This window comes from Platalea leucorodia (assembly GCF_965183815.1).
Source record: "Platalea leucorodia genome assembly, chromosome: 6".
Classification (NCBI taxonomy): Eukaryota; Metazoa; Chordata; class Aves; order Pelecaniformes; family Threskiornithidae; genus Platalea; species Platalea leucorodia.
In genome coordinates, this window is record NC_138828.1 from 13,370,285 (window position 1) to 13,397,704 (window position 27,420).

A 27,420-nucleotide genomic window follows, 5' to 3' on the forward strand; every position below is an offset into this window, starting at 1 on the left:
ACTAAAGCACTACAGTGTTTTACCTCCCTTAAAATGTAAAGGCTGTAAATAAGTTACATTGCAAAAGTCCTTTCTCTAATCCTCCAGTAGATAAGTAAGCGCACTAACTGCAGTAAAGATTTCCTCTTTGATAATTACCTATTAGAAAACATTTTAAAACACAACCAAGAGCTCAAGTCACCTTTTAAAACTATTAAGAACATATTGATTTTCTTCCTAAGTTAAAAATTAAAATCTGGCAGGAAGAGAGCAAATTAAACACCAATTTGACTAGTGATGAAGATATTCGATAGCATTATGCAACTGATAGCTACTGAAAAAGCACTTTTTGACTGTATGACTGATAGCATTATCAGTGTCGCTGCTGAAAGTACAAAAAAATAACATCATCACATTAATTCTTTCCATTTCCAAGAACACCACTACAATCACTATGTTAGCACCTCTCTGAAGGAAACGCCTACAGGCATGGCTTGCGAGATGTTCAGTGTAACGGAGAATTGGAAAATTCCTTGGAGATTATTCTCTTCCTTTCATGCCTTGAAGCATTATTGTTCCTCTTTTGTGCACTGTCAAAGCATTTTTTTTTTTTAATCAAAGCAAAATAGGTTGTGCTGTTGCCCTTCTTATTTACAGATATACCTACAAGAATGCAACAGAGCACGTTCTTCATTTCTCCACAAAATAGGCTTCTTGGCAATATATAAATAGGGGTAGATTCCTCCATTTTTTTCATGATAGACATTATTTTTCTGGATACGCAATGGGACAACTTACTTTGTAAGATGTCGCTTAAAATAAGCAAGAAGAGTGGCAGAACCAAGGCCAAAACAGCTACTGTTCAATGGGCCAGACTATCAGCATTTTCTTTCTGGGTTCACAATAACTGTGTCTGCAAATTCTTTGCAAGTCCCAAGTATCATAATAATAGCACTACTAACTTATTTGCACATCAAATTGGCATATTCGATATTGGATAGGCAATGAAATAAATGTTTAATATCAATGCTTATGCTTGACATGAATTCTGGTGGCAAAATTATTCAGGCCTTTATCAAAGGAGACATTAAATAGAGGATTGGCTGAAAAGCAGGTTGGCACATGTAACCCCAATATTTGCAGTCTGAACCCTGTGTGACTACGCAGGACTAGAGGTATTTTCACACAGCTTGCCTCACGCTGCCTCAACGCCACAGACAGGCAAAACTGAGCAAACACCTTCACTCTGGCACAGCAGCTTCAGTCGCTGCCCCCCAAGCACCAGGGAATAGCCAAGAACTATCTTTCAGAAGGCAGCGCAGCTGGGGTAGCACCGGGGAGCTTGCAGGAAAACACTCGGAGACCCTTCATTGCAAAAGACTGTTTTCTATTAACTCTGTTTTTCTCAAAAAAGAGGTTAGCTTCCTCCAGCAGAAAATGCTCCTTTACTGTCTGACTACACAATAGATAGGAGGGAGAAGGATTCATGTAAAACAGTAGAGAGCGGAGGTTACCTTGAAAGGACGAGGCATATCAGGATGTTTATATCTGAGATAAATCAACCCAGCAACTACTAGTCCAATAAAAAGCCACCTGGCAAAACTGAGGAAATTCAGGAGGCTGTAGAGATCCCCGTTGAATAACATTATCATTGTGAGAGGATGCTGCAAAAGAAATTCAGAACATAAGAGGGGTTTAGTGGATTGATCTCTATTATTTTACAGCAGCAATGTCAAATTTTTCCACAGGGACAAGCAGCACAGCCTTTTGCAGAGACACCTGAGGGCCACAGACTTTGGTTCTGCCTTTTTCATGCCGATCAGGTGTGTGACTGATACCTAGCTGTCTCCCGAGATCATGTTCGATCAATATATATCTGTCCCAGGTGGCCACAGGTGATCAATACATATCTGTCCCCTGTGACCCCGAGAAATACACAGGCGCACAGCCCACCGCATCACCAAAATACTTGAGCATCCTGGGCACCATTCACACGGGACCTGACAAATATATTAGCTCACTGCAGTTTTACTCGCTCATCGCTGATGCAAATGGTAAGAGCAGTTAAATTTTGGTCACACAAAAGTGGAGGTTTCTAGGTGTCTTGTGGAAGGAAAATGCAGGCTGCAACAGGGGAACTCAGCAGAGAGGGCATGGCAAGGGGTAGCTACACCCCAGGGGATGCCAGCGGGGCACTCCGGGTTGCCACCAGCTTGTATTTGCAGCATGCCTTTCAGGCTTGCAGGGTGTAGACTTATTCCACATTGGAAGTGCAAACATTTCTAAGCAGAGAGAGGCATTTAGCTGTCACTCAGGTGGCTACTGAACAGCAAGAAGGAGAGGGGACACTAGAATAAATACATTTCCTCATTAGAAAGCTGTTCTGAGATACAAGGCTTCTGCGAGGCAGGCAAAAGCTTATATATCAAGTAGAGTGTTGCACCATGGGTTAGATGATTAGTGTAAGCTACAGGGATCTATTTCAGGGGAATCTCTGGACAAAAGCAGAATATTCGTAGCTTGGATCAACTCTGCAGTGTAGTCCGTGCTTCCCCCACGAGATACCCTGTGCCCACAATGACAGAGTCCTTGCGTTTGGGGATGAAGGAAGGAGTCAACTTCACTGTAGCCCTCACTGTTCAGCAAGAGGGAAGATCCTGGCAGCGACATCCTCTCTAGGTTTATAACGAGGCAACAGGTGAAATCAACTGCAGATGCAGTAAAATGCTGGGCTAAATCTTTATGTAAGGAAAACTAACTTGTATTAGTTATCTAGACTCACTGCCTCTCTCTTTTTCTTTTTTTTTTTCTTTTTTTTTTTTTAAAGCAGTGAAGACAGCTTGGATTTGAACAAGAAGGGTCAATATTTCAAATATGGGTCTCTGGCTTCCAACCTCTAATGACTTACAAAGCACTTGGTTCTTTATACACAGGTATTAAGCAAACTCCTTCTCTGTAAAGGTCAAAGGAAATCTTACCACTGAATTATACTGAGCAAGATTTCTTCCACACAGACTCAGTCCCTAAAACTAAAATCTAGGTTATAAGCACGATAATGCCAGAAAGGCCCACAGATGGTGAAGGAGAGCCACCAAGAAAAACAAATAAAGGAGGGTTACAATAGATTGCATGATTTCTTGGAGTTGCTACACACACATCTATCAAATACCAGGACATACATACATAAACAGATTTCTTAATTCCCAAAAATGCTTTTTTATTTAACAGGCCTCAAACACTGAATGTGCTCATTTTCTCAGTTGCTTCTCAAGGGCTCTTTCCTTTCTTACAGTGTGTAGACCTTAGCAGGAGAAATAAAAAAGGAAAATGCTAAAATGCAGACTATTGATGCAGAATATATCCTGCAACTACTCTACTTGCAGTAAGGTAAGAAAAAAATATTACAATCTCTGAAGGATGGGTATGTTCACATGAGAATCTGACTTTTTCAAAGGAAATCAATGCACTGGTGTAACAGGACCAGATGCAGTAGCAGAAAACATCTTTCAGAAAAAAAATAATGTATTAGTCCATTTTGTGCATTTCATTCCACAGAAAACAGTCAATGTAATTTACCCAAAAGGTATGACTACTTCAGCCCAAAGAAATAAAATGCAAAGTAAATGCTTACATAAAATGAATTTGATTAAAACTTTTCACCATAATCACATTGCCTAATTTTCAAAATTTGGATGCCTACAGTTGTACGTGCACATATAAAATTCAACACTTCAGCTGGCACTTCAGAAGCGAGCTTATAGGCATCTATAGCAAAAACTGATTTAAATTCCAGGACAAGCATCCGATCTTACTAGCGTACACTCATAGATGCACACGTCTTCTGCTGTGGCTGGAACTCCCCGCAGATGCAGAGGTCTGTCCAGATAGATTACAGTCATCGGTCCCAAAAGAGGGTCTGGACACCCACGGTTATGAAGACTGCAAGTTAAGTGGAAATCTTCTTGGCACTATGCAAACTGAGGTTTGAGGTTGGTATTTTGACATTTTGTCCTAACATTTTACCATACAAATTAGTCTGCAATGCAAACACATAGTCAATTTAGCTCTGCTGCTATTTTCGAAGTCAGTAATAGGATTTCCACTATAATACTGGTGTTTTTCCTTAGACAATTCACAGACTATTGCCCAAGCACACGTTCTCTCATTTTTTAATCACCGCTACACTGCACTGCTGAGGGTTTCCCTTTCATTATCTTAGTCCATAATTGTTTGCATTTTTCACTATAAGGTGGTATAATGAGCCTTTAGGGCGCTCCCAGATGCTGATGTTTAGCTGCACTTTCGGTTAAATGAATCCCTTTTTTGTTTGTTTGTTTGACTGGAATGTGCTTCTCTGAAAGGGAACTAGCTCACCACTAGCAGGTCCTTAGAAATAAAGGGCAATAAGACATGAATTAGGCTGCAGCAATAGGCAGTTGAGTGCTACCGACAAGATAGCAAGGAGATGATAGAATAAGAACAACTCCCAAATCTCATTCCTCTCTTTACTGTCCTCTGCCCTGCCCAAAGCCCACGTACACATTAATAAATGAGACTCAAGCAGTGCCCAAATTCTGTTCGAATCCTCCAGAGCAAGCCTGTAATATGAATTCTTGTGCAGGAACATTTGTTTGTATGATTTACCAAAACAATGACAGCTGGCAGAGGAGTGTGCTTGCGGACATGAATCATGGAGAGAATTTCCGGAAGGTGACCCTCGCGGGATGCAACGAAGAACATCCTGGTGGGAAATAAATGTGGACAGACTTTAAATGTGCTCATTACTGTGACTAGGCAAAGCGGCTCATGAAAGTCACAGAGCACAGCGGCACTTCTTAGGCTTGGTTGAGGTATTCTGAATGAAAACTAGCAGGAGAAGCCCGGACGCAGAAATTAAAGTCATCTCTGAACATGTCCCCTCCTTACCTTACACTATGATCGGTGTTTGGAATTAGTTAGTATTTTCCCTCCAATTTCCCTCCTTCACATGAAGCAAAGCAGCCACTAATTAAGTGCTATACTGAGAGGGATCCATTTCCAAACCATTCAAAGGGTTTTAACAATAAGATACTAAATTCAACGGGAACAAAGTAAGAAAAAGCCCTACACCTGGTAAACATTATAGTCATTTTTCATTTCCTGCTAAAAGAATTAATCCTACTCTCCCTTCCGCTTGCTTCCTCACTTTCAGTGTATACCCCATGCCCTTCACCCCCAGTAGTATTAGCAATGCTCACCTGGAAACAGCAAAAGTGCCACCATTCATAGATCCAAAGCAGGAGAGAGCAACAAATACTGGTACAGCTAAAGAAAAGTTTCCCATTAGTCGTTCGGCAAAGGTCTGTTAGAGGAGAGAGAAACATACAGTGATTTTTCATAAAACTTGAAAGTAATTTTACTCTATTAACAAATTATTAATAAGTATGGTAAGTTTTATTTATACCCCCTTTCTGCATCTCTCACTGAAAGTTGTGCTGTTCATTTATTACCTCTTATTTTGTGACACCAAGGCTACTGCAGATGAGGTCTCCCACCCTTACTCCTGACTGCGTGTGGAAGATTGCCAGCTGAGGCAATGCTGTGGAGGTCTGATTTATGTCAGCTTAGACCATTATGACTCCAAAAAAGAAGATCCAGTCTGAATGGATCAAGATCTGATCTGGATACCTCATATTTTGTTTCTACAGCCTTCATTTTACTTAGCTGATGCTACCCAATGGTATAGTCCATCCATTTACACTTTATTGTTCTAGGTTACCAGAAGAGCCTTAATTGGAGTTTTGGGCACCACAGGAGACATGGACAATTTTCTTCAGGTTTGCAAAATGTTTTGTTTCTAACTCTCCCATGAGCTGCAGAATTTGGTCATTTTTTAAATGCCACATCAATTCAAATAGCCATGGGCAGTGTCGCTACTGGAAAGTAAACGGAAACGTTTGTTTCCTCATTGCCAGTCAGAAACCATAAATATAAAAAAATCAGTGTCAACACCACAATTCAGCAAGAACAATCAAAGCAGTATTTCCACGCCAGGTTGCCTTGCAACTCCTTCCCAAATGAACTCCAGTATTCACAGCAACCCCATTCCTAAGTACTTGGGACACACGTTGCGCGTTACCGCTTCTTGCTACAAAAAATAGTTCAGAGCTCCCGCTTCCACAAATATCTGTGTTTCCTGCTTCCCAGGAGTTTGGCCTACAATTTAGCAAAGAATTTTTCAAACATGTCCTTGGCTATAAAATTTAAGTCCTATTGACTTTGTTGTATCAGGTCAATAAATACAGTGTAACATTACGTTACAAATGCTATCAATGGCCTTAAGTGCAAACCTACTCATCGGTCAAAAATCAGACTAAGTTCACCAGGATGCTAATACGTGGTGTAAAAGAGGAGCCATATAAAAGGCTGATTGGATGTGTCCCCCCGATTTTTTCCCCTGGAAATAACAATATATCAACAGACACAACTGCAGCAGGGATATAGCTTTGTGTTTTTCTTCTGTAACTTACCACTGCTACAGCTTTTGAAAGCAGCAATTCCCCAGCACTGATTGTAGTGAAATAAGCCACGTTTGTTAACACATAGCCAACTGTGACGATAATCATTGAAATGCATATTGCGAGGGGTATGTTTCTGAAATACACAAGGTAGCTCATTATTTTGCAATCTGGTTGCTATTCCCTGAACATGAAACAAATAACATGAGAAGAAGCCACTAATGATGGTGAATGCACATTTGGTGATCCTGAAATATCATAATTAGAAACTATCGGTAAAAAAATAACACATCAAAACAAACCATCTAGACAAAGCAAATAGGTTTATAATGAAGAGGTGAGAAACCATTTGAGGGAGGAGTCCTTTGGGGAGGCCAAGAGGTTGTGGTCCCCATGCTTCCCATGCAAGACATGTGGCCCATTTGAGCTGCCTACCCACATTGACTTTAAAGCTGAGCCCAGTAGGAAGGCAGCAGGTTGCAGTGCTTGAACCAGCAATAAGGCAGATGACAGATGCAGGGGATTCAGCGCTCTGTCTATCAGGAGAGCAATCACAGTGGCATCTCCAACATACCTACTGGCACTCAGTAACTGCCCACCTGGAGGTGGTTCAACATCTTCCCCTGGATGCCAAAACGTCTAGTATGTGCAATTCTGCCCTCTCCTCCTCTGTGCAATTCTTCCCTCGCATACCTTACCATATCCCAATTATCTCTCTCACTATTCAGGGATACATGAGGGCAGAAAATGACACAGAAATAGGTACAGCACAAATTTGTACTGTTAGCACAGCACAAATAGTACTGAACAGTTCAAAACCCTTGACATCTTAGCTAAAAGACAGAACAACAACACACAAATACGAATAACGCTGGACTTTTGTATAACATGTCCTCCCAGTCAGCAAAGCAGAAAAGCAGAATTATTTCTATTTTAAAGAAAAGGAACAGAGATACTGTGAATTTGTCCGAAGCCACGCTGCAGTCAAATGTTTGAGTTAGGAACAAAACCCAGATGCTTCAAGTGTTACTCTAGTCTCCTTCCACTTGACGTCATTGCTTGATATCATTGATATCTGCATCACACCAAGAAGAGACTCAGATCTGAAACCAGCGTTTACTCCTTTAATTCCAAGGCCGAGAGTTGCAGTTGGAAAGATGCAGTACATGCGCTCCCTCTGAGGAGAGCTGAGAGCTCCTGCTTCATGGTCGGTTCCCGCCAGCTATCTATATTGATTGCGTTTGAAGAGATGCAAAGTTTGCCACGTTTAGAGAACTTTGTTGTGAAGGTCACCCCATCAGGTGGGAGAAAGCAGAGACAGAATGAGCAGTTCTGTTGTCCCAGAAGACCACAAGCACAGTGCTAAAAGACTATTGCAATTACCTCAAAGGAAAAGGTGTTTTGAAAATCAACACAAAAATTCATCATTTTCTGATTTTTTTTCTCAAAGAAACACAGCTGGGTCAGAATTTAAGGATCCTCTTCACTCCCAATCCTTATTTCTCAAGGAAATCCTTCACATAGCTATGCCTGTATAGAGCTGAAAAGAAGCTCTAAACTGAGACAAAATAAGTAACTAAAGCAGGACAGTATTGCTGTTGCACATCTTGCCCACCGTAGAAACCGTGGTGTCAAATACTGTCATTAACCCGGACACACAGGCAGGTAAGAGGATCACGCCGTATCGCAGCACCAAATGTGGGTAGACACGATGATACTGCATGAACCCACTGCTACCTCACGCACAGGGTCTCAGGGGAAGCAGCTGGAAGGAGGGGAGTCAGTCAGCTTGTGGGGTGTGCTTGTTGATGGAGAAGGCAATGGCAAGGACCATAGCAAACAGCCCAGAATACAAGTGCTGTATTGCTGGAAAACCCACAAAGTTACTGACTCAAGAAATACTGCAGCACTGCCTGTTGATAATATGTCTGTGCAAAAAAATGTTTTTGTAGGTCAGTTGCCGGATATTTTGCAACCAGTTTTGTTAAGCTTCTTACCTGACCCGGGTGTAAATTGAATTCAGTCCGCTTAGCATCTGATTCAAGGTTACATGGTTTCAAAGCCTCCCAGAACAGAGATTTTAATTGTATCTTCTGCATCACAGATGAATGCTTCAACCAACAAGCTATTGGATAAATCAGCATTTACTCCAACCTTAAAAAAATCTTTCCAGCCAAAGACAGCAAATTTGTACTGTTTTCACAAATACCATTTGAATGACTGAAACCACATTGTTAAACTTAACAAACTATCTTTTTCCATTCTAACTCTTACCAAACACCTGCTTGCTGTATTTACTTCTAATTTAAATCCCAGTCTAATTTCCTCTAAAACAAAATGGCAGTTCAAAACTAAGGGGGAAAAAAAAATTATGCTTCCAAACATGACCGTTTCCTTAGCACTGTGGGTCCTGCCTTGTTATACTGAAGAGCACTAACCCCTTTGGAAAGTAATACCAACAACAACAACAACAGAAAAAAAAAAAAAAAAAAAAACAACAACTCAGGAGAAGAATAAAATTCAAAACACAAGCCAGAACTAGTCAGCAAGCACTATTCATTAAAAAGCCTGCAGATCATAACCCACGCCTGGAGCAGCACGAGGGATGCTGTGACTTCTAAGTTCTTGAGCCCTCGTCTTCTGCGCGAAGCAAGCGCTCGGGTTGCAGCTCCTTTTGTCTCCCGGCAGGAGCAGGCCTTCGCAGGGCTGCCGTACCTTCGCACACAGCCCCTCCGAGCGCTGCTTATTAGGCACTGCTTTCGGTGACAGATTTAGACAAAAATGAAAGGCCAGTTTCAAGATTTCAGGAATAAGTAATACAGTACGGTTCATTTCTCACTGACACCGCAGTTCAGATTTACACTTGGTCCTCAAATCATCTGAAAGCAGACAGACAGGTACGAACCATATGTAAAACCACTGAGTGAGAACTTTAATTGTATCTTTTCTATCGATCCAATTTAAGAGGCAGTTCCCAATTTGCAACAGGATACCATTATCAAACTCTCTGCTATGAACTACAGTTACTGCATTGGAATAAAAACTATAATGCCATTAACATTAAAGATTACCTCCTTTCCTTGGAGGATCACTGTACCAATCTCGTATTTTAGATATTCTCCTAGACTTCCAAATCTTCTCTCCAAATCAGGAAAAAACATACCTAAGTTCTATTCTCTGTTAAAATGCCTCTATTGATGCAGATTTCACCTTTTCACTTCTGCATCCTATGAACCGAACACAATACATGGTGTTAGCACACTGATAAGCCACGTTTCTGATATAATGCAAATTCACAACTGCTACACAGCTAGCTGAGAGTTTTGGACTAGAGGGAATCAGAAAATTCAAGAAAAAAAAATATTTTTCACTTTAAGACTTTGGTTCATTGAAGTTAAAACTTTTGATGGGAAACGTGACAATTTCAGTGAGACGTTTCTTAGGAAAAAAATCTTAGAACCAGACAGAAATCTTGTCCAACTGGTAAAGACCTCAGAATAGCCAATGGCTTAAAAACCATAGCATTATGTGTGCTCAGATACAATATTTTATTTACTTAAAGCAGGCCCAGGACTTGAACTTGCATAGAAGTGGCTACTGGTTACTGTAGGGCAGTGCTTTCCTTTTGCATTTCATCTCAGAGTGAAATCTCAACAGATTTCAAAATCAAGAAAAACTATTTTCAAATCAGCCATTTTTCTGAGTAGACCTCCAGGTGCTGACGTTAACCCCAAACCTATACAATGATTTGAAAGTGTCTCATGTTACTGCCAAGACGATATTCAAGCAGGCTGCTCCTCAGGTAGAAGGGGAAGCTGCTGCCAGCAAAGTCTTTTGCAATATTCATCTCTTCTCCCAGAACTTTGAAGAAAAACAGCATCAAAAGGAAAATAAAAAAAAAAAAAATCTGAGGAAACCTGAATCAGGAAAATATTTACAATATAATTAAAAAGTCTTTATAAAATCAGATGAGAGACAATTAGAGTAGCTTCTAAGCGTCTGAACATTGATGAAAACTGAATTGAATCTCCATACGTTTTAAGATTTGCCCATCCCTAGCCACTATTCAAAGCCAAATCTTCCCCTTCTGCCCTATATACAAAGCAATATAATGAAGAATCACAACAGCTTAGATGAAGAGCACATCTACCTTGCCCTTCCCAGAAAAAAGTCACTGAGGAGTCTACTATCACAGAGAAATTCAGCATTAGTAATACAGCTAGTCTATCCTGTGGCTATACAGAGCTGAAACTGCCAAGCTATGCTGTATATGGCTTGGAAGCAAATTTCCTCCTTCTAGAGCCTGTAAAAGGCCCCGGAGCCAGGGCACAGGGTTCAGTTAATCAGGATATCCACTGGGTTTTGGATTTGACCTTCGGTGTTGCAGAATCATAGATCTTCTGATAATCTGCTCTGGTACTGCACTACCTTCTACAAATATTTTTGAGAGAAAAAACACAGAGCAGACCAAGTAAGAGAGGATGAGGGAAAAAAAAAAAAGGAAAAAGAAAGCCAGAGCGAGAACCTGGGGATAAGAAGAACAATGTCAATAAATCAGCCGAGGACTATTCCCAGAAGTCTACAGCTCATATCCCAGCTTAATGACAACTTTTATAACAACAAACAGTGAGCGCTAAGAGCTGTGACTACTGCGGGCTGTTCTTTCTATGAAACGACAAGCACAGAGTCAAATATGCCCCACTGAGCCAGCTGAGTTCACAAGTATGAACCACATTGTCAGCACATCTTTTGTTGTTTAGAGGCCGTGCCAAAATCATTTCCTTGCGTCCATTTCTAAGCCAGGTTTTGCAAATGCTCGGTCTGAGTTGACTGTCCTGGAAAAAGCTGCGCCAGTGGGACCCAGCTGGGAAAAGTAAATAAGAAGGTCTGAACAAATCAATTCATTACTGGTAAAGTTAGGTGAGATAAACCACATCTCTACTGTGCTATGGAAATTGTGAAAGATATTTTCTGTTACATTTAAATTAAAAAAAAAAAAAAAAAAAAAAAAAAAAAAAGAGAGAGAGAGAGAGAGGAAAAGTCCTAATTCCTTCACGTGTTTTCCAGGCAAGGATTTGCTTGGGTTTTGTGAGCATGAGCCTGTAGATGCTATATTTCTTTAGGTGAAAATTTACCACCACAGGAATTTCAAGATCCTTTTCAAAAGTTCCCTTGTGCAATAATTTATTCACCATTTGCAATCTGTTAAGCAATTTTCCAAATGAACTCTTTGCAGAATTTGGCACTCTTAAAAAAATCTAATCATCCATTCCACTGTCCACAGGGCCAAAGCTTGGCAGAAGAAGTCACAAGTGCAAATTTATCCAAATAACCTGATACTGGCAAAAATAACCAAATACAATAGAGAAAGCAGCAAGAGAGCCCTGGTAATCTAATATTCCCAGGACTTCAGGGCAAGACCAGAAGACGTACAAGCTTGGCTTAGCAAGTGACACATTCCAGAGCCCGACCTGTATCTCTCACCTTTCCCGGGTAGTCATTCTGTGAGCTGTCGAAATCCCAAATCTTGGACAGCAAAGCAGTATGCTTTGATAGAAACTTACTCATCTCTGATGCATGTTTTTCATGTGAAAAACAGCCTACAAGACAGCCCGTTACACTGAAGGGATCAAATGGTTCTCACCGTGTCAACGTGTGAAAAAATTACAATCTCGCCCATCTGTTAGGAGAAAAGGAGGATACAAAACTTAAAAGGAGGCCACCTCCCAGGACAGAATCAAAGCCAGGAATAGAGAGGCAAAAGGATGGGAATCATCACAGCACCTCTCGAATCCACCTATTTGTAAATGCTAATACAGGTCTCAGCATTAACTGACTTTAGCAATGAGCTATTACTATTTTGTTTGTTGTAGCGAAGGTTCTCCTCAGCAGATCACTGCTTCTCCCCCTTCGCTGCCTCCCAATATGCTCCAGCCTTATGTTCCAGATCGGAGCTGCTGTTTCTGGGCTTGCAGCTCAGACGCTATTAAATTACGTGACTTCTCTTCATCTTCTTTTGATTGTGATTTTCCAGGAGAGAAATGAAAAAAAGGAAAGACTAGCTATTAAGCTGCACTGTCATTTACACCACCACACACTCCACGGACGTTATGGCTGGAGCGAGCGTTAAGGGGCTGCCTTCTCCATTTCGACGCATTGGTTCTGTAGCTCTGACATCTGCAGAGAAACAGCAGCGTGACACTGGGATAATAGAGTGAAGAATCAGGCCACAGTCTGCATTTAAAAGCCTTCTTGCTTTCCATCGCCTAGCAAGAGAAGAAAAGAACTTCTGCTGTGCCTAATTACTTGCTTTCGTCCTGGTGTTTGACTTCACTGGCTTGGATTATAATTGGTTACAGTTCATAAAAGGGGTCTTCTATGACCAACTGACTTTAAAGGGTCAAACTGTGTTACAATTGTGCTGGGAAGGGCAGTAGATTTTATTAACTTCTCAAATGTTTTCAACACCCTTTCCAGCAGGCTTTCCTAATACCCTCGTGGCTAAAACATAAGACCTAGAAAGGTATCAACTGCACAGGGTAACACTGTTCTCCATAACATCCCCTTCTAGGCAAGCCCTCCCAGCTGAAGTCCCAAGCAGAAACAGATCTGTCAACAGCCCTGGAGAGACTGAGGATAATTGTTACGCTCGCAAGGCGATTTGCTTTATTTTAACAGAGGTTTGAACCTGGCTGCGGTCACATCGTGTACCGACTCAGGCTGGCGAGCCAGACCTCACCAGAGTGCTGTATTCGTTTACATCACAGCCCAAGCCCTAGCTTGTCCAGCCGATGCCTTTTGTGAAATACCTTTCTTTGAAGAGCGGAATGGATTCCTCTGGAACTTGGACCTCCAGCCAGAGAGACCTCTCACGTTCAAGCAGGATCCTGAACCTTTTTGCATGGAGTGGATAGCATTCCTAGCATTCCCAAAGAAAACTAAGCCCAGACAGCAGATATGACAGCTAAATCCACAAAAGACTTTTGAGGTTACAACACTAAATATTAGTCACACTGCCTCTGCTTAGCCGTGCATGTTTCTTGTACAGCAAGCACGTGAGCACTGTTAGGGGTCAGAAAGTGAGCACAAGAGGCAGTACACACAGCTGCTGAAATAATATGAAATGCAAGTAAAATGGGGGCTTAATTTTTAAAAATATCTCTCTAAAAAAAAGAAATGGAAAACAAACTTGAAACATAAGATATAAATCATCCCCTGTGACTTCTCAGTCAACTCTTTGATAAACCATTTCCATAAGTCCATCAAGTGCCAGTATCCAGCATCTTAACATTACCCCATTTGCAAACTGATTACACAAAGTTCATGACTGTTTTCAAGACACATATGAATAATCAGACCTGGCTTTTATTTTGCACTGTAACTTGACCCCAAGTCACATCCCTCCTGAGGGCCTAAGCTGGCTTTTCTTTCCCATTGTAATAGTCAGGCCTAGCCACGCCTGCATGGAGCTAGGCTTGCCCTGGAAGCTCAGGTGTGCTGGTCCTCAGAGAGCCTGGGAGGCTTAAATGGAGAAAAGTAAGGTGCCTGGAAGTATGGGCAGCAGCTGAGCAGGATCTGTAGCAAAGGATCTGCATTTTGCATTTCAGGACCTAAAATGGTAGTGAAGATGCTTCAATGAAGATGCTCATTTATCCAGAGTATTGCAATTCGGGTGTGGTTTAGGCTGGACCTGTAATTGAAACAGTGCCTGCCACCCTCCTTCATAAACACTTGCCTTTTAAAAAGCAGCATAGTCTAAATTCAGAGGATTCAAATACAAATACAAACATATTGTCACTCTTGGGTTTGATGGACAACTTCCATGCCTCTACCTAACATTGGCATTTTAACATTCTCCCTTCATTTTATTTGTAGGAAACTTTCGTGTACTCTAGGAAGTTTGTGACCTTTTCCACCAGAGACGCAAAAACTCAGATTTGACTTTTATTGCCTAGCTCTTGCTCAACCAGGAGACGAAGGGAGCACCTCTGCTCTTTCACAAGCTCCAGCACTTTATTTTCTTCTGAGGCCTATTTGCTGGAAGTGCTTACAGCACTGCCAGCAGCGTAGATTATGGTAAGAAGCAATAGTAAATCACGGTGCTTGCTTGGAGGCAAGGAAGCTATAACCACAAACCTGACATGGGGCTGTAAAAACAAAACACCTGCCTGCACCCAGCTCGTGCAGGGAAACGAAGGGGAGCGGGACAGAGGCGCGACTGAAAGCGCTTCCTCCGAGCTGCCTCACCTAGCACGGGATCGCGGGTCTGACTTCCTCTTAACTGCTCTGCACAGGCACGTTCCTCACTGCCAGACTTAAAATAAATGTAAAAAGAAGGATGTGATGTAAGTGTGTGTTAAAAGTAGGTTTATTTATTACAGGAGGCGCTCCTGGGAGTTTGAAATTATTAATTACCTGAACACCTGATTTATGAACAGGGTCTACTCTCCCCAGGCAGAATCACTTTTTGTAGGAAAGACGGAGTCTCCTGAAGCTCCATGCAGACTTACATTCAGGCAGAGCCGCTGCCCTGCACGGCCGCTTTCCCACGAAGCACAAAGACAGCAGCCGGCAGAGCACTGGCAGTAGTTGGGGGGAATACTTAGCAATATAAACAAGGGAACCTGAGGTGGGAAATGAGCGGATCAGGCCTCATAGCTGGGAAACCTAAGCCAGCAGACAGCAGCTACCACATAACAATAACGTCATGGCCAGGGAAAGAGATTACGGTGGTTACAAAAGGAATCCCACTAAAAACCGTGCTACCTGTCACAGCACCCTTCCCATACTACTGCAGGTACCTGAGCACTTGCAGGCAGCAGGGTAGGGGTGGAAGCAGAGCCCTGCCTTGATCTATATGTATTTCTACTGTCTATACTGAGGACATAGGTTTCTGGTTTATGGCACGGCAAATAGCAAAGCGACGCTTTGAGTAATGCAAGGGAGCAGGCTGGCGAGGCTGCTATCATTCCCCAAATGAGCCGCTCAAGTTCAGAGCCTGGGAACAAGCAGCCCGAATACAAAACACCTCACTCGGCTCCGGCGGAGGATACAGGAGGGAACGCCGCCCCCTCGGCCCCGCAGCTGAACTTTTTAGGAAGCATTGCTGGTAGCATATTAATGACTCCGTATGGTAACAAGGGAAGACAAAGGCTTAGGTGCACAGAGGGATGGAGGGAGAAGCGTGTGTCGCTGTGTGTGTAGGTGCATAAAAGGAGTCAGATTTTTCATACTTGTTAAATTCCTTGACATTTAATTTTGAGCAGGAGAGTTTCCACAATGCCAAGGATCATAAAGGAACAATTTGCTGCTGTATGTTACCATTGATATTTCGGCATGAATGAAAATTGCACCATTCGGTGATGAAAAGAGCAGCTACTTGTAATAAGGAGCACCATGGAAACTGAAATATCATTTACCAAGAAAGGCTCTTCTTCTGAAGGAATTCAAAATGAGAAAAATGGTAACTGTGGGTGCCTTGAAGCATTAGCATTTGAAAAGATATGAAAGGGTTTAAATGAAATTAAAAGGAGATGTCTTAACAATACTGCACTGCCATGAAGGGGGCTGTCTGGCAGATAAATAGTTTTCTCTGCAGAAAGCAAGGAAATGAGGCTCTTGCTAAGGACAGCCTAGCAGACTGGCTACAGATGTGGGACAGCCCATATAGCACACTGAAATAACTCTGTAAGAAATGACTAAGTTCTGACACAGAAGAGAAATCCAGAAAACTCCAAGTGTGACCCGAAATATGCCTTTGTAGCGTGCAGTAACTGGAGGCACTTGAATGGAGTTCAAACGGGAATATCAACTTTTTCTATTGTATTTACCTTCAGTGCTTTGAGAAAGGAAATATCAGTGAGCTGAAATCCTCTCTCACTAAAACTTCGTCATACTTGAACTACAATCACATGCATAGGAGAAGAGCTTTTTTTTTTTTCCTTTTTTTTTCTTTTTAAAAAGAAATGATGAAGTGATGTCTTCAAACTTTTCAAAATCACCAGTAAGGCTGGGTTTTCCTTTTTCTGTGTCCAAGCTGAGAAATCTTAAATGTAACCCTTAGAGAGCTAGTACTGAAACCATTCCAAATGCAAATCAAGTTCCTTCCAGTTTGGACAGTGACATGAAATAGCCAGAATTATTAATCTTTTTCAATGATCTTGGACAGTATGGTCAATCAGACCTAGGATTTTAAGGCCGACTCATCTTTGCAATCGCACGCTGTTCAGTGTACCCTCTGTCAATAATGCGCTACTCTTCCATGCTAAAATGTTAAAATGTAAGTGATAATGATGATTTGTACAAAACTTACTGCACCGTCTCTTATTCTGACTCAAAATCAACCTGTTAAAAACCATGGACTGGTGCCATCAAAAAGCCCTACATCCTGGCACTCCATGGCTCACTGGCCAGCACCAGCCTCCCCGACGTCTGCACCTGAAAGTAAGCCTAGAGAAAACAGCAGCTCTGTGGGACAGGATAAATTTATGTGTTAGTTTAGCAACAGTGCTTCCAAGGCTTGTTTCAGTGATCAAAATAAGCACAAAGCAGATGGCAGGATTTGGGCCGCTGTGGGGGAAATTATTTGCTTAGGAGCAGAGAAAATATGTAATTCATTACGCTACAGGGTAGTTCCTCCAGAACAGCATCCTGACGCTGACAACGGTCAACACCGTGCCCAGGTGGCCTACAGTTGGGACCTACTTGTGTCTGGGATGGCCTGCAACTAAGGAAACGACTCTCCTCATGGCCTTCACAAGCACCAAGCAAGAATCCTAAAGTAATTCTGCTTATTTTTCACATCTATAGAAACGTTTTGTCCTTAGACCCACAAGAAGCTCATCTTCTAATGAAGTTTTGCCCAAGGAAAAGGAATTTCATGGTCTTCTATGCTCTTTGTGGATAAATCTTTACTTTTATCTTGTTTTGCTCAGCAGCTGTTTTTTTCCTGTAATAAACAGATATGAAAAAATAGAATCGCCTGTCATTCCTTCACTGTAAGATGAATCTAATTCTTTTTTTCTCTAAAATAACCCCACACAGAAGTTAAACCTCTGTGTCAGACTAGAGTGCTCCTATTCTCTATCCATTCTCATGATCTGTGGAGGTGGTCTCTCCATTGCTGTTAGATCTTTTCAAATGATGATATCGAAACTACTCTTCTAAGGGACATTTCATTCCATCATACTTCAAAAAATTAAATACTGTTATTATACAGTCCATTTTTTTTGCAATGAACAAAACATAATGACAAGGTGAAGATGCAAATAACAGTACTTGCTCAACAACAAGTGTTACAAGTGAATGAGGATTGACATAACGGACCACAGCAGTGCAACTTGTAAAGTGCAGATTATTCACTTCACAGCTCCTCTGGAGCCATTATAATCTTATATAAATCCTCTTAGTTTACAGTTCATGAATATAGGCTGTACTATAATTTAAATGATTGAAAGCCCTTATGGGTTGTTAGTTAATAATATTCTTTTCTTAAATAAAATATCACTGTCACTGTGTATTTAAAATTCCAACACACTCACAGCCAAATATCAAAGTACAAGCTACACTGTAAGCGACTCGCTTCCAGAACAGCAGTAAACCCATAAGCACACGCATAAAGCAGTTACCATGTAGGGAAGGGGTGTGCAGGGGAATAGGAATCTGAGCACTCGCTGGCTAAGAACCTACAGTCTCCTCTGATGGAGATTCTGCGATCACACAGAAGGGGATATGCTCATCTACAAGAAAGATACACAAAGCCAAATTGTCTTGATACGACTATTACATATCTTAAATACAAACCAGCAATTTCACTACTTATTAAAGCCAAACAATCAAATAAGACAACCCCATTGAATGTCTCATCCAAAAAGACTGTGTCAAAGTTGAGTAAGTTATTCTGCTAGCAGCACCAAGTGGAATATATTCCTTTTCTTTTGTTGCTATTGATATTTTGACCATGCTGTTCTAAAGGATAAGTACTCTTGATGACATGGCATGTGTTAATAACTGTTTGTGCAGTTATAAAAGTCCAGTCTGATGCACATGAGTACAATGAAGAATACTACCCTTGCAATTTTAGTAGTCCATTCCTTTATTTTTTATTCTCCCATTTTGTATTTTATACCAGTAAAAAAAATACTATCTCACTCTCTCTGTCAGTTAGTTGCCAGCATCAGCCTATAGAAGTTTTAGACAGTGCTCTAATAAAAGGTTACTGTCAATGGCACGCAAGATGCTGCTACAGCTTCTAGTATAACACCATGCTCACCTGACACTGGCTTAGCACTCTGCACTTTGGCATTTTTGAGGCTCGGGATTAAAGGGAAAAGGAAACAAAAGGGGCACAAAGAGGCTCCTCCTCTTCTGCAGCCAGGAAGGGGTGCACCACGGTGCAGATCAGAACATCACACTGTGAATTAAACTAGCAGTCTCTGCCATGTATAACTACGCATAGGTAGTGGGTGTTGGCTTGCTTTTACAAATAACAGGAAAAACAGCTGTAAGACTCCCTTTTTCTGTACAGAGGACGTAACTGATGCTGACAGTAGCCATGAGCGAAGACTGCTCTACTCCTGTGCAATTTCATAAGGAATTTTTTGGCTTCTGCTGGGTTTTACAGTGAGATTTCAGTGCTATTTGAAACCCAGATTTAAATCTCAGACCAAAGCATTAAGGCAAGTGCTCAGAACCACCTCCCCCACCACTAATGCCCTTGGTAAATAAGGAAATAAAAGCACCAGCGTCAGAGGAAACCAGGCTCCGGTTTTACAGTGGGAAGGGGAAAACCCGGGAGAGGTTCGCCTGCGCTGCAGAGCAGCATCAACACCAAAAGTTGCATAAACCACGTGTGCTTTCTTTCATAAAGAGTATAACCCCCAAGGTTATACTTGGGGTATATACAAGGGCCCAAGGTGATAAAGGTGGAGGCCATGGGGAGCCGCAGTGACTGTATCCAAAGGCAGGCTCTGAGCCGCCTCACGTGGACCCACGCTTTGTCACCTTACCCAGCCGCTAGCCCAAAGCATAGTCTGATAGCGGTTATCAGCCGAGTGCAATCAGGGGTTTCAGGCATTGCGTTAGCATACAAAGAGGCGATACACCATAGTTAAATGAAAAACTCCTTCTCAAGCCAGTAGTTCTTAGGCAGACAAAAGGTTCGCTGATTTGGCCTGGTATGTTTGGCACGAAGGACTCAGTGCCATAGCTGACATTGTAAGTGTACAGATACAGCTTTATCTGATCCCTACTTGGACAATATTTTTTTTTGCCTCATCTGGTTATAACTGATCTGGTGAGTTTACATACTTTTCTATCTACCACTAATGCACTGCTGTCTCACCTCTTTTCCAGTAAATTCAGCCAGGCCACCTGCTTATGAACCACCAAAAAAGAATGAAAATGTCTAACGAAAGCCTGGGACCTTCACTGTGGCCAAGAGAAGAGCTAGCTTAGCCCTGAGAGACCCATGATCTCTCCAGTAAAATACAGTATGTTTTACAGCTCTGGACATTTAGCGGTACATCAGCCTTGCAAGAGATTTTTATTCCTGCAATGAATATTCTGCTGAGCAGCTCGGGGTGCCCATAAAGAGGGTACCGTCAGCCTCCAGTACAGGCACTGCTGTGTCCCTCAGTGCAAGAGAAATAGATGTTAAAATAGTCCCACATGTATTTCAGGTGGTGAAAGTGAGGGAAAAGGCAGGCCAGTGGAAACTTCGAAGGTTACATTGTTTCGTTGTTACATTACATGAGCCTGCTGGTAAAGCAGATTAGGATTTTGCCAACTACCCCAGGGAGACCGTGAATAAATGTTTGTTTTACTTCCTTAGCAGGGCTGATTCATAGTAACAATGGTTCACATAAACAAACAAAAAAGGGGGGAAGGAAAAAAAAAAGGAAAGCAAACACAACTTGCACTCAGCAGGTTATCACATCAGCAAGCGAACCAAGCCACGAGGGCTGGGAAGGAGCGACCCGCTCTGCAGCCACGCGATGCTGCGCAAGGCAAACAAACAGCCGCCGCGGCCACCAGCCCGGGCTGAGGCCAGCACATAGGCTTATCGCACCCTTACGCCTGGGATCCACCAATGCTCTGTGAAACTCGGAGGCAGAGGTGCTGCAAGAATCTCCGCGACGGCCAGCCAGCTCCCACAAACCTGCGGGGAGCTCGGCAAGACACCTCCACCGCTCTGGAGGAGGAGGGAGGGCAAGAAGCCCCAGCTGAGTTCCCTGAGCTTTGCTTCCTCCAAAGAGGTGCCACGGGCTTGGCAGAGGATGAGAAACCTAGTTGAGGGTTTGCCTCTTAAACATCCACTCCTGTGCAGATGTTTGCCTCTTCCGTGTATGCTCCAGGCAATGACTTCACCCGTGCCCGGTCACGACACCTTACATCACCAGCATTAAATTGACAAAGGCAGTGACTTGTAAAAATCAAAATGTTGAAATACCCCCATCCCTACAGAAGAGATTAGCCCAGACCCCTTTCCTCCACTACTCTTGGATCAGAAAAAGTAAGGCTACGGATCACGGCAGGCCACACAGCTGCTCGCCTGCTCATCCCACCCGTCAGCCACAGGAGCCTCTCCCTCCAGCAGACACCTCTCCTTCGGCGGGAGCCTGCCCGAATGATGCGTTTTCAGAGCTACAAGTAATTTTCAAAAACTTTTGAGCGTTTCCAGAATTCTGAGAGATTTTGTTCAGTCATTTTCATTCCAAGTTGGGCCTTTTATCTTGAACCACAGAGTCTACGTAAACAGAAACAAACATTTCAAAGCAATGGCTTCTGAAGTACTGCCGTAACGGAGGCGCGGTCTTAGCGGGGGGACCGTCGCACAGCAGGCGGCCTGCCCTCCCGTCCTGCCTTACCCTCTGAACAGCACGCACAGGAACAGAACCACTACTAACCCTGTGACCCGGCATATACCAGCGAGGTGTTATGGCCTCTGCCTTTGCAATTTATCTTTTCCCCTCTCTTTTTCGTTCCATCCTCCAGCTATGTTTGCTGAATATCTTTGATTTTTCAGGTAGCTGACTACCTTCCTGATTTCTGTGCTAATATATTCACAATATCTTTATTACATTCTTGAGACATAAAAGGAATTGGAATCAAATCCTGTATCACACAATTAGGAGAAAAAGAATAGCGATAGTACTATTAATTTCAACACACATATGCACAGCTAAAACCCAGCACAGCAATACTGATCTAACCCTGCATCTACAGCATTCATTTTTGTTCTGCCATTTTTCCACAAACTCCTCCTTAAACACCCATGCCAGGCATCTGCTATAAGTTAACTTTGGCTGTATGAAATAATAAATCATACTACGAAAATCACACAGAACAAAGATAGAAAAAGACAACTACAGGGGTTTTTTTTTGGTGTTTTTTTTTTGTTTGTTTGGTTGGGTTTTTTTTTTTAATATTCCCTCAAAGCATAGGTAGGAAATCTGCATTTCTGAGTCCTGAATATTTCCACGGCCATTAGCTCAACTTTTGTGTGAGTAGGAGCATTTTATACAAGGAATATAAATGTTGGAACAGGTAATTATACAAGTGACCTTGCCTTTCTTCATTCGATAGTGAATTATTAGTCTCCTCAACTGTAATTTTATGAGACACCCTTATTGTCTTAATTAATGATCAAGGTACATCTTTGAAACCTTTACAGACGCTATAGATTACATCAGTCTCTTTTCTAATTTACACATATTGACTGGCATATCAGTTTAAACCCTGTCACAGGCAGGTCTTCACTGCAGTTAATTTCTAAACAGAACATCACATTTCTTTGGTTTTTTTTTACGTTAAAATAGAAAGATAATAAATTGGAAGTAGGAGATAGAAAGATGAAGTCAGTTGAACCAATTCAAATGCTAAACTGGTGTTTAGAAAACAGCTGCCAATGACAAAGATACTGGTGCCTGAAAACTGCAGCTGATGAGCATCTCTCTCTCTCATGGTGTGGAATTGCACCACAGGACTCAGCACTTATACAAGCACCAAAAAACACCGGGGGGGGGAAGAAACTGCACAAAGGAAAAAGAAATAACAACATATGATGAACGTATTTTATAGATTGCGATAGTATCCTTTAGGTCAGTCCCTAACTAAATGCGTAAAGGAAAACATGCAACTTCTGGAAAGCAGTATGCACACACAGCAACTACCTCCGACTGTCTGCAGAGGTAGGGAAGAGGAATAGTGCCCAATGAAATCTGCAGCCTTTTTGTTATCCCTGCTGCTGAAAACTTTGCTCTCTGTGATCCCTATTGCAGATGACAGGTGAATTCACACAGTGAGTCATCTTCCCAGCCCCTTTGCTGTCTGCATATATTGCTCTGGTGAATGCAAAGCACCGCTCAGACAGAAAGTGCACGTGTCAAAGCCAAGGCAGGGGATTCAGGTTTGCAGAGTGTCTTTCTGCTTGCATCCGGATCACTCCAGACTCAAACCGCACGGCACACCACATTTTCCAGCTGTGCTCTCTGTTTCCTCTCTCTCATGACACAGCACTGCTGTTGAGGAGGACCCGCTGCACCCACAGGGCAAGGGAGACCCAGGTGTGGTAGGAGGAATTTGTGTTCAATAGCCCAGAACGGGGAAAATAAGAACCAAAGGACTGAATCTGCATCCTCAGTTAATTATGAGATATTATATATGGTAGCTAGTGTGCTAGAACTCTCAAAAATTGTAGGGCCAAAGAAAAGTCTGCACTGCAAGAGCATGGGGTAACTCACATTATCAGATCCAAAAATCTAGTTCAATGTAATTGAAGCTAAAAAAAATAAAAAGAACTCAACTACTTGGTTTACTTAATTTGGTTTACCAATTTCAATTCCATCCTGACCTTTTCCCTGTTTTAACTCAAGCTGTTAATACAGTTTAAGTCACAGTTTCCCTTGTTCACTCTCGCTGGTTGGAAATATTTTGCGGATTCAGTGACCCTCACCAAATCCTATCACAGACAGAGCCCAAGCATGCCTCAACAAGCAAGTTGCAGCCCTTGAAAGACTTGCATGTCTCACACGTGGCTCACTTAATTGCATCCATCCTCAGCAGAACCAACAGATTGTCAAGGTTAGGGCATTTACAGCGCGTCTCGTGGCGGGTGGGATGGAGAGGGGAGAGAGAAGAAGCTGGAGCCAGAACTCGGCTGAACCTGCCACAGCATCTGCTGCTCCAGCATGGACTTTTCCTTCAGGATCCTTTTACTTGTGACTCCAAAAGTTCCACTCACTGACACGCAGGACAGTAAAGCAGCAAAAGCAATATGTCCTGAAGGAAGTCTGGTGGCATTTTATAAAAGCTTGTTACTCCTTATTGATTTACCGGCATTCCCATTAGGAATTAGGAGGCACTGCAAGAAAATCTGACTGCAATACTACTATGTCTAAGCTGAGATCATAGCTGGCCACAGAGTGTTGTCAATACTTCTCCCCCCAGCTTTCTAATTGGTTTTGAATCCAAGCTGCCTCAAACTATCACCAAAAATTAGCTGAGATCAGGTGCAAAATTAAGTAATAATTTCTCCTTCCTACCGGCAAGTTGTATTTATGAAGCATATCATGTCACAGCTAACGCCTGCAGTGCCTCCCACGTAACAGTTTGTCAAGCAGTTCTCAGCCTGGTGTTGTACCCATGGTCTTCAGGTGACACAGTTTGGGAAACCCCTGTGTACCAAACCACAGGGCAATTAAAGTCTCCCAAACTAGGAGTTTTAGAGAAAAAATATGCATAAATAAAAGCAAAGCAACTCAGAACATTCGGATCCCACTCATAAGAAAATTTCCAGCCTGCAGCAAGAGAAGCAGCAGCATCTTTTAATTAAAAAAATTTTTTTCGCAAAGTACAAAAAATTAATGTCTATACTAAGATTTCAGGAATCTGAACCCATCAAAAACATGCATCCAAGACTGAAATACGTAGTCTCAGAAATGAATTATCAATCATTTATAAAAAACTATGATGAATGAGTTGACAATGTGAGGCACGCAAGCAGTAAGTAGTTAATAAGGTTAGCGAGGGAGCAAAAGTAAAGGAAAGCTCATTTTATCAAGAACAGTTTCATGCTGGTGAGCCAGCTCCCCTATAAGCCAGTAATTGTCTTTGAGAGGGAGAAACAGACACACAAATACGACTGAATTACATTCTCAATTAAATGCTTTTTCATACAATTTACAAATAGCAAAACCCGTGGCTGGTTTTGTTTAAGTATATTTGACCTGGTAAATTAATTTGTTTTCTTTATTTGGCAGATTCAGCTCCCCATTAAATGATTTTATAGTTCTGAAGACATGATTGTGAATCTATCATTTTATCCCTCACACAGGGCACAATTAAACTGTGGAAAGTGATGTTGGATTCACCAGCGTTTGGACACCTCCTCTTCTGAGATGCTGAGCAGATAACTGAGGGAATTTAGGTAGCCTGTTAGGCTGTTAGATACAGTAAAATTTAGAAAGAATAAGATTTCTATTGAAGTGACACATAAAAATAGCTGGGGGGAGGGTAATTAGAACATCCTCATTCTATGACAGAGAACAGTATTAAAATAGAAAAATAACCGAAGACACAAATAATATATTGAAGAAAAAATGCAAATGCTCACTTAACTGACCGGACTTTCCCTTTAAGGTAATCTGATAAAATCACATGAGCAAATGGGCTTTGCAAAGTATCTGAAAGATTAGCATTTGTCTCTTTTGATAATCTTCAGATAAAATATCACAATGTAATCCTATAATTTCTGCACTGGCTATTTGGCACCATAGTCTGACAGGAAGAAAATGAATTGGAGTTAAATGTACCTTTTACAAGTAAGCAGAACAGAATAACGCAAGAAAGATTTCAAATTCCAGGTACCAAAGCTATTCTGCTTATATCTAGGCAGGATACCTGCATCCAGTGTCAGACTTAAAAGGAAGGAACTGTATTAATGCCCAGCTACTTTGTGAGAAAGGTTCGTCCAAAGTTTATTTAAAAATAAGATTGTATCCCCAAGGGGAGCACCCCAGGTGCTAGTTACTCGTGTAGGGACCTACAAAGGCTTCCTTGTTCCACAGATACCATATGAGCCTTTACAGGACTGGGGCCTATAGAAGCCACACCTAGGGTTTAATAAATCTGCTAAAGCCTTCAGTTCAAGGAGTAGATGTTTAGATTTTTAAATCCAAATAAACCTTTTTTTCGTTCCCCATAGCCCATGGCTTACCCTCAACCTTAGAAGGACATAAGATGAAGCCAGGAGGTGATACCTCCCACTCCATAAAGTGGATAGAGAAAAGAAAGGGAGGAGAGAAAGGAGGGAAACAGGAGGAGAAGAGATGAAGTAGCCCACCCTCCATTTTCACAGCAAGTTTGTGCCTGAGACAGTTCTCCCGAGTCCTAGTTCAGTGCTTCAACTACATCATCTGTCTTTCCTGAATAAAAGGCAGTGATGAGGTGCATTTAAATGATAGACAGCATAGCGGCAGGGAGATGAACTTCTGACTTTATTCATTATCTGGTGCCTAAGATAATCAATATCAATATTAATATTCCTCTTCAGAGTAGAGCTTCTCATTAAATTATAAAATAACAAAAATGAACAAAGAAGCAGAGAGGCAGAAATAGCAAAAGCTTGTATCCTCTCAATTAACATTAAAAATATTTTTCATTGTTCTGATTACTAGGAATAACTAGTCGGGGTCTAGATTTGTAGTGAGCAACAGTGCAATTCAAGTTTCTGATTGATTTTGGAAGGGGGGGGGGGGGAGGGGGGGCGCATCCCAATGTGAAGTGCCAAAAATCAGATAGCTACAAACGACTAGGGAGCTGGAAGAGTTCTGGTGTCTTAGCCACCATTCTCCTCCCATCTATCTGCATCTCTATGATGCTTAGACACCCTGAAAAAAACTCTAATATCACATTTCTCTCACCCAGTCCTCATAGATGCAAAGTGTGACTTTAAACATAAATTAATACAAATGGGTGGCACATATTAGACTAATTAGACATGACATTCACATTATTTAAACCCAATAGAAAAACAGATTATATCAAACATCTTGATGTCCTGATTTTACAAAAGGTCTGATGACATCAAGCCTTGGCAACTTGCTATACATCTACTGCTTCTCACTTCCTTAGAAAAGAAGGAATAAATGAAGTGAGAAGAACACTGGAAAAATCTAATAGACAAACTGACTAATCTCAGACCCCAAGGTCATAGCAAAGCAATTCATTTCTTGGCTTTTCAACAGCACAAGACATGATTTATCAATCTGAGACCAGGCTTATAAACACTATACATCTCAATAATATGTTCTTTGCACTGTGTAACTTTTTAAACAATGATAGATTGCCTGGGCTGGACCAAAGTTATTTTACAAACAGAAGCAGTACATTTGCAAATGAAATGGCCCAATAAGGAGAAAAAAAAACAAAAAAAAAAACACAAAACAAAACAAAAAAAAAAAACCAAACCAAAACAAAAAAAAATGAAGAACAAAAAAGAAGGAATTATTATGCCAAATAGCAGCTATACTTAACTGCAATTGCAAAGGAATCTAACTTTTTGCTGTGAAATATTTTCAGAATCCACATCCTTTAAAAATCTCCTATCTATCATTTTATACAAATGAAATTGAAGACCACTAAAGGAAAAATATTTCCTAAGTTCAACAACAATAAGAAAAACTTACACTGCCAAAGAAATATGATTTTGAGTTAAAGGAGGACTGTGAATCAATACCTCTAGTTGCCTGCTTGATCATAGACTTCCTTGAAGTCATTAAGGAATTCAAGTCTTAGCTTCCCTTCCCTTAAAGTGAAATAATGCTTTCTTTCTTTTCCAACAAGAGCCTAATCTTTGTAATTTGAAGTGTTGGGACTCATCATCTGCTCATACTGAGGACGTAGAGCATAAATTTTTTAAAGCAAGATTCTCTTTGGCCAGCAT

The 27,420-nt window shown here is 41.5% G+C and overlaps 1 protein-coding gene across 1 annotated transcript in view; it reads right to left on the minus strand.

Moving 5' to 3' along the window:
- SLC7A11 (solute carrier family 7 member 11) overlaps window positions 1–27,420 on the minus strand; it is a gene marked incomplete at both ends in the record, with an annotated part of 57,841 nt that overhangs the window by 5,545 nt on the left and 24,876 nt on the right. The window contains 4 exons of the mRNA XM_082315279.1: window positions 1,494–1,643; window positions 4,624–4,720; window positions 5,217–5,320; window positions 6,489–6,612. Coding sequence (XP_082171405.1) covers window positions 1,494–1,643; window positions 4,624–4,720; window positions 5,217–5,320; window positions 6,489–6,612 — 475 coding nt within the window. The remainder of the gene's footprint in view (window positions 1–1,493; window positions 1,644–4,623; window positions 4,721–5,216; window positions 5,321–6,488; window positions 6,613–27,420) is intronic.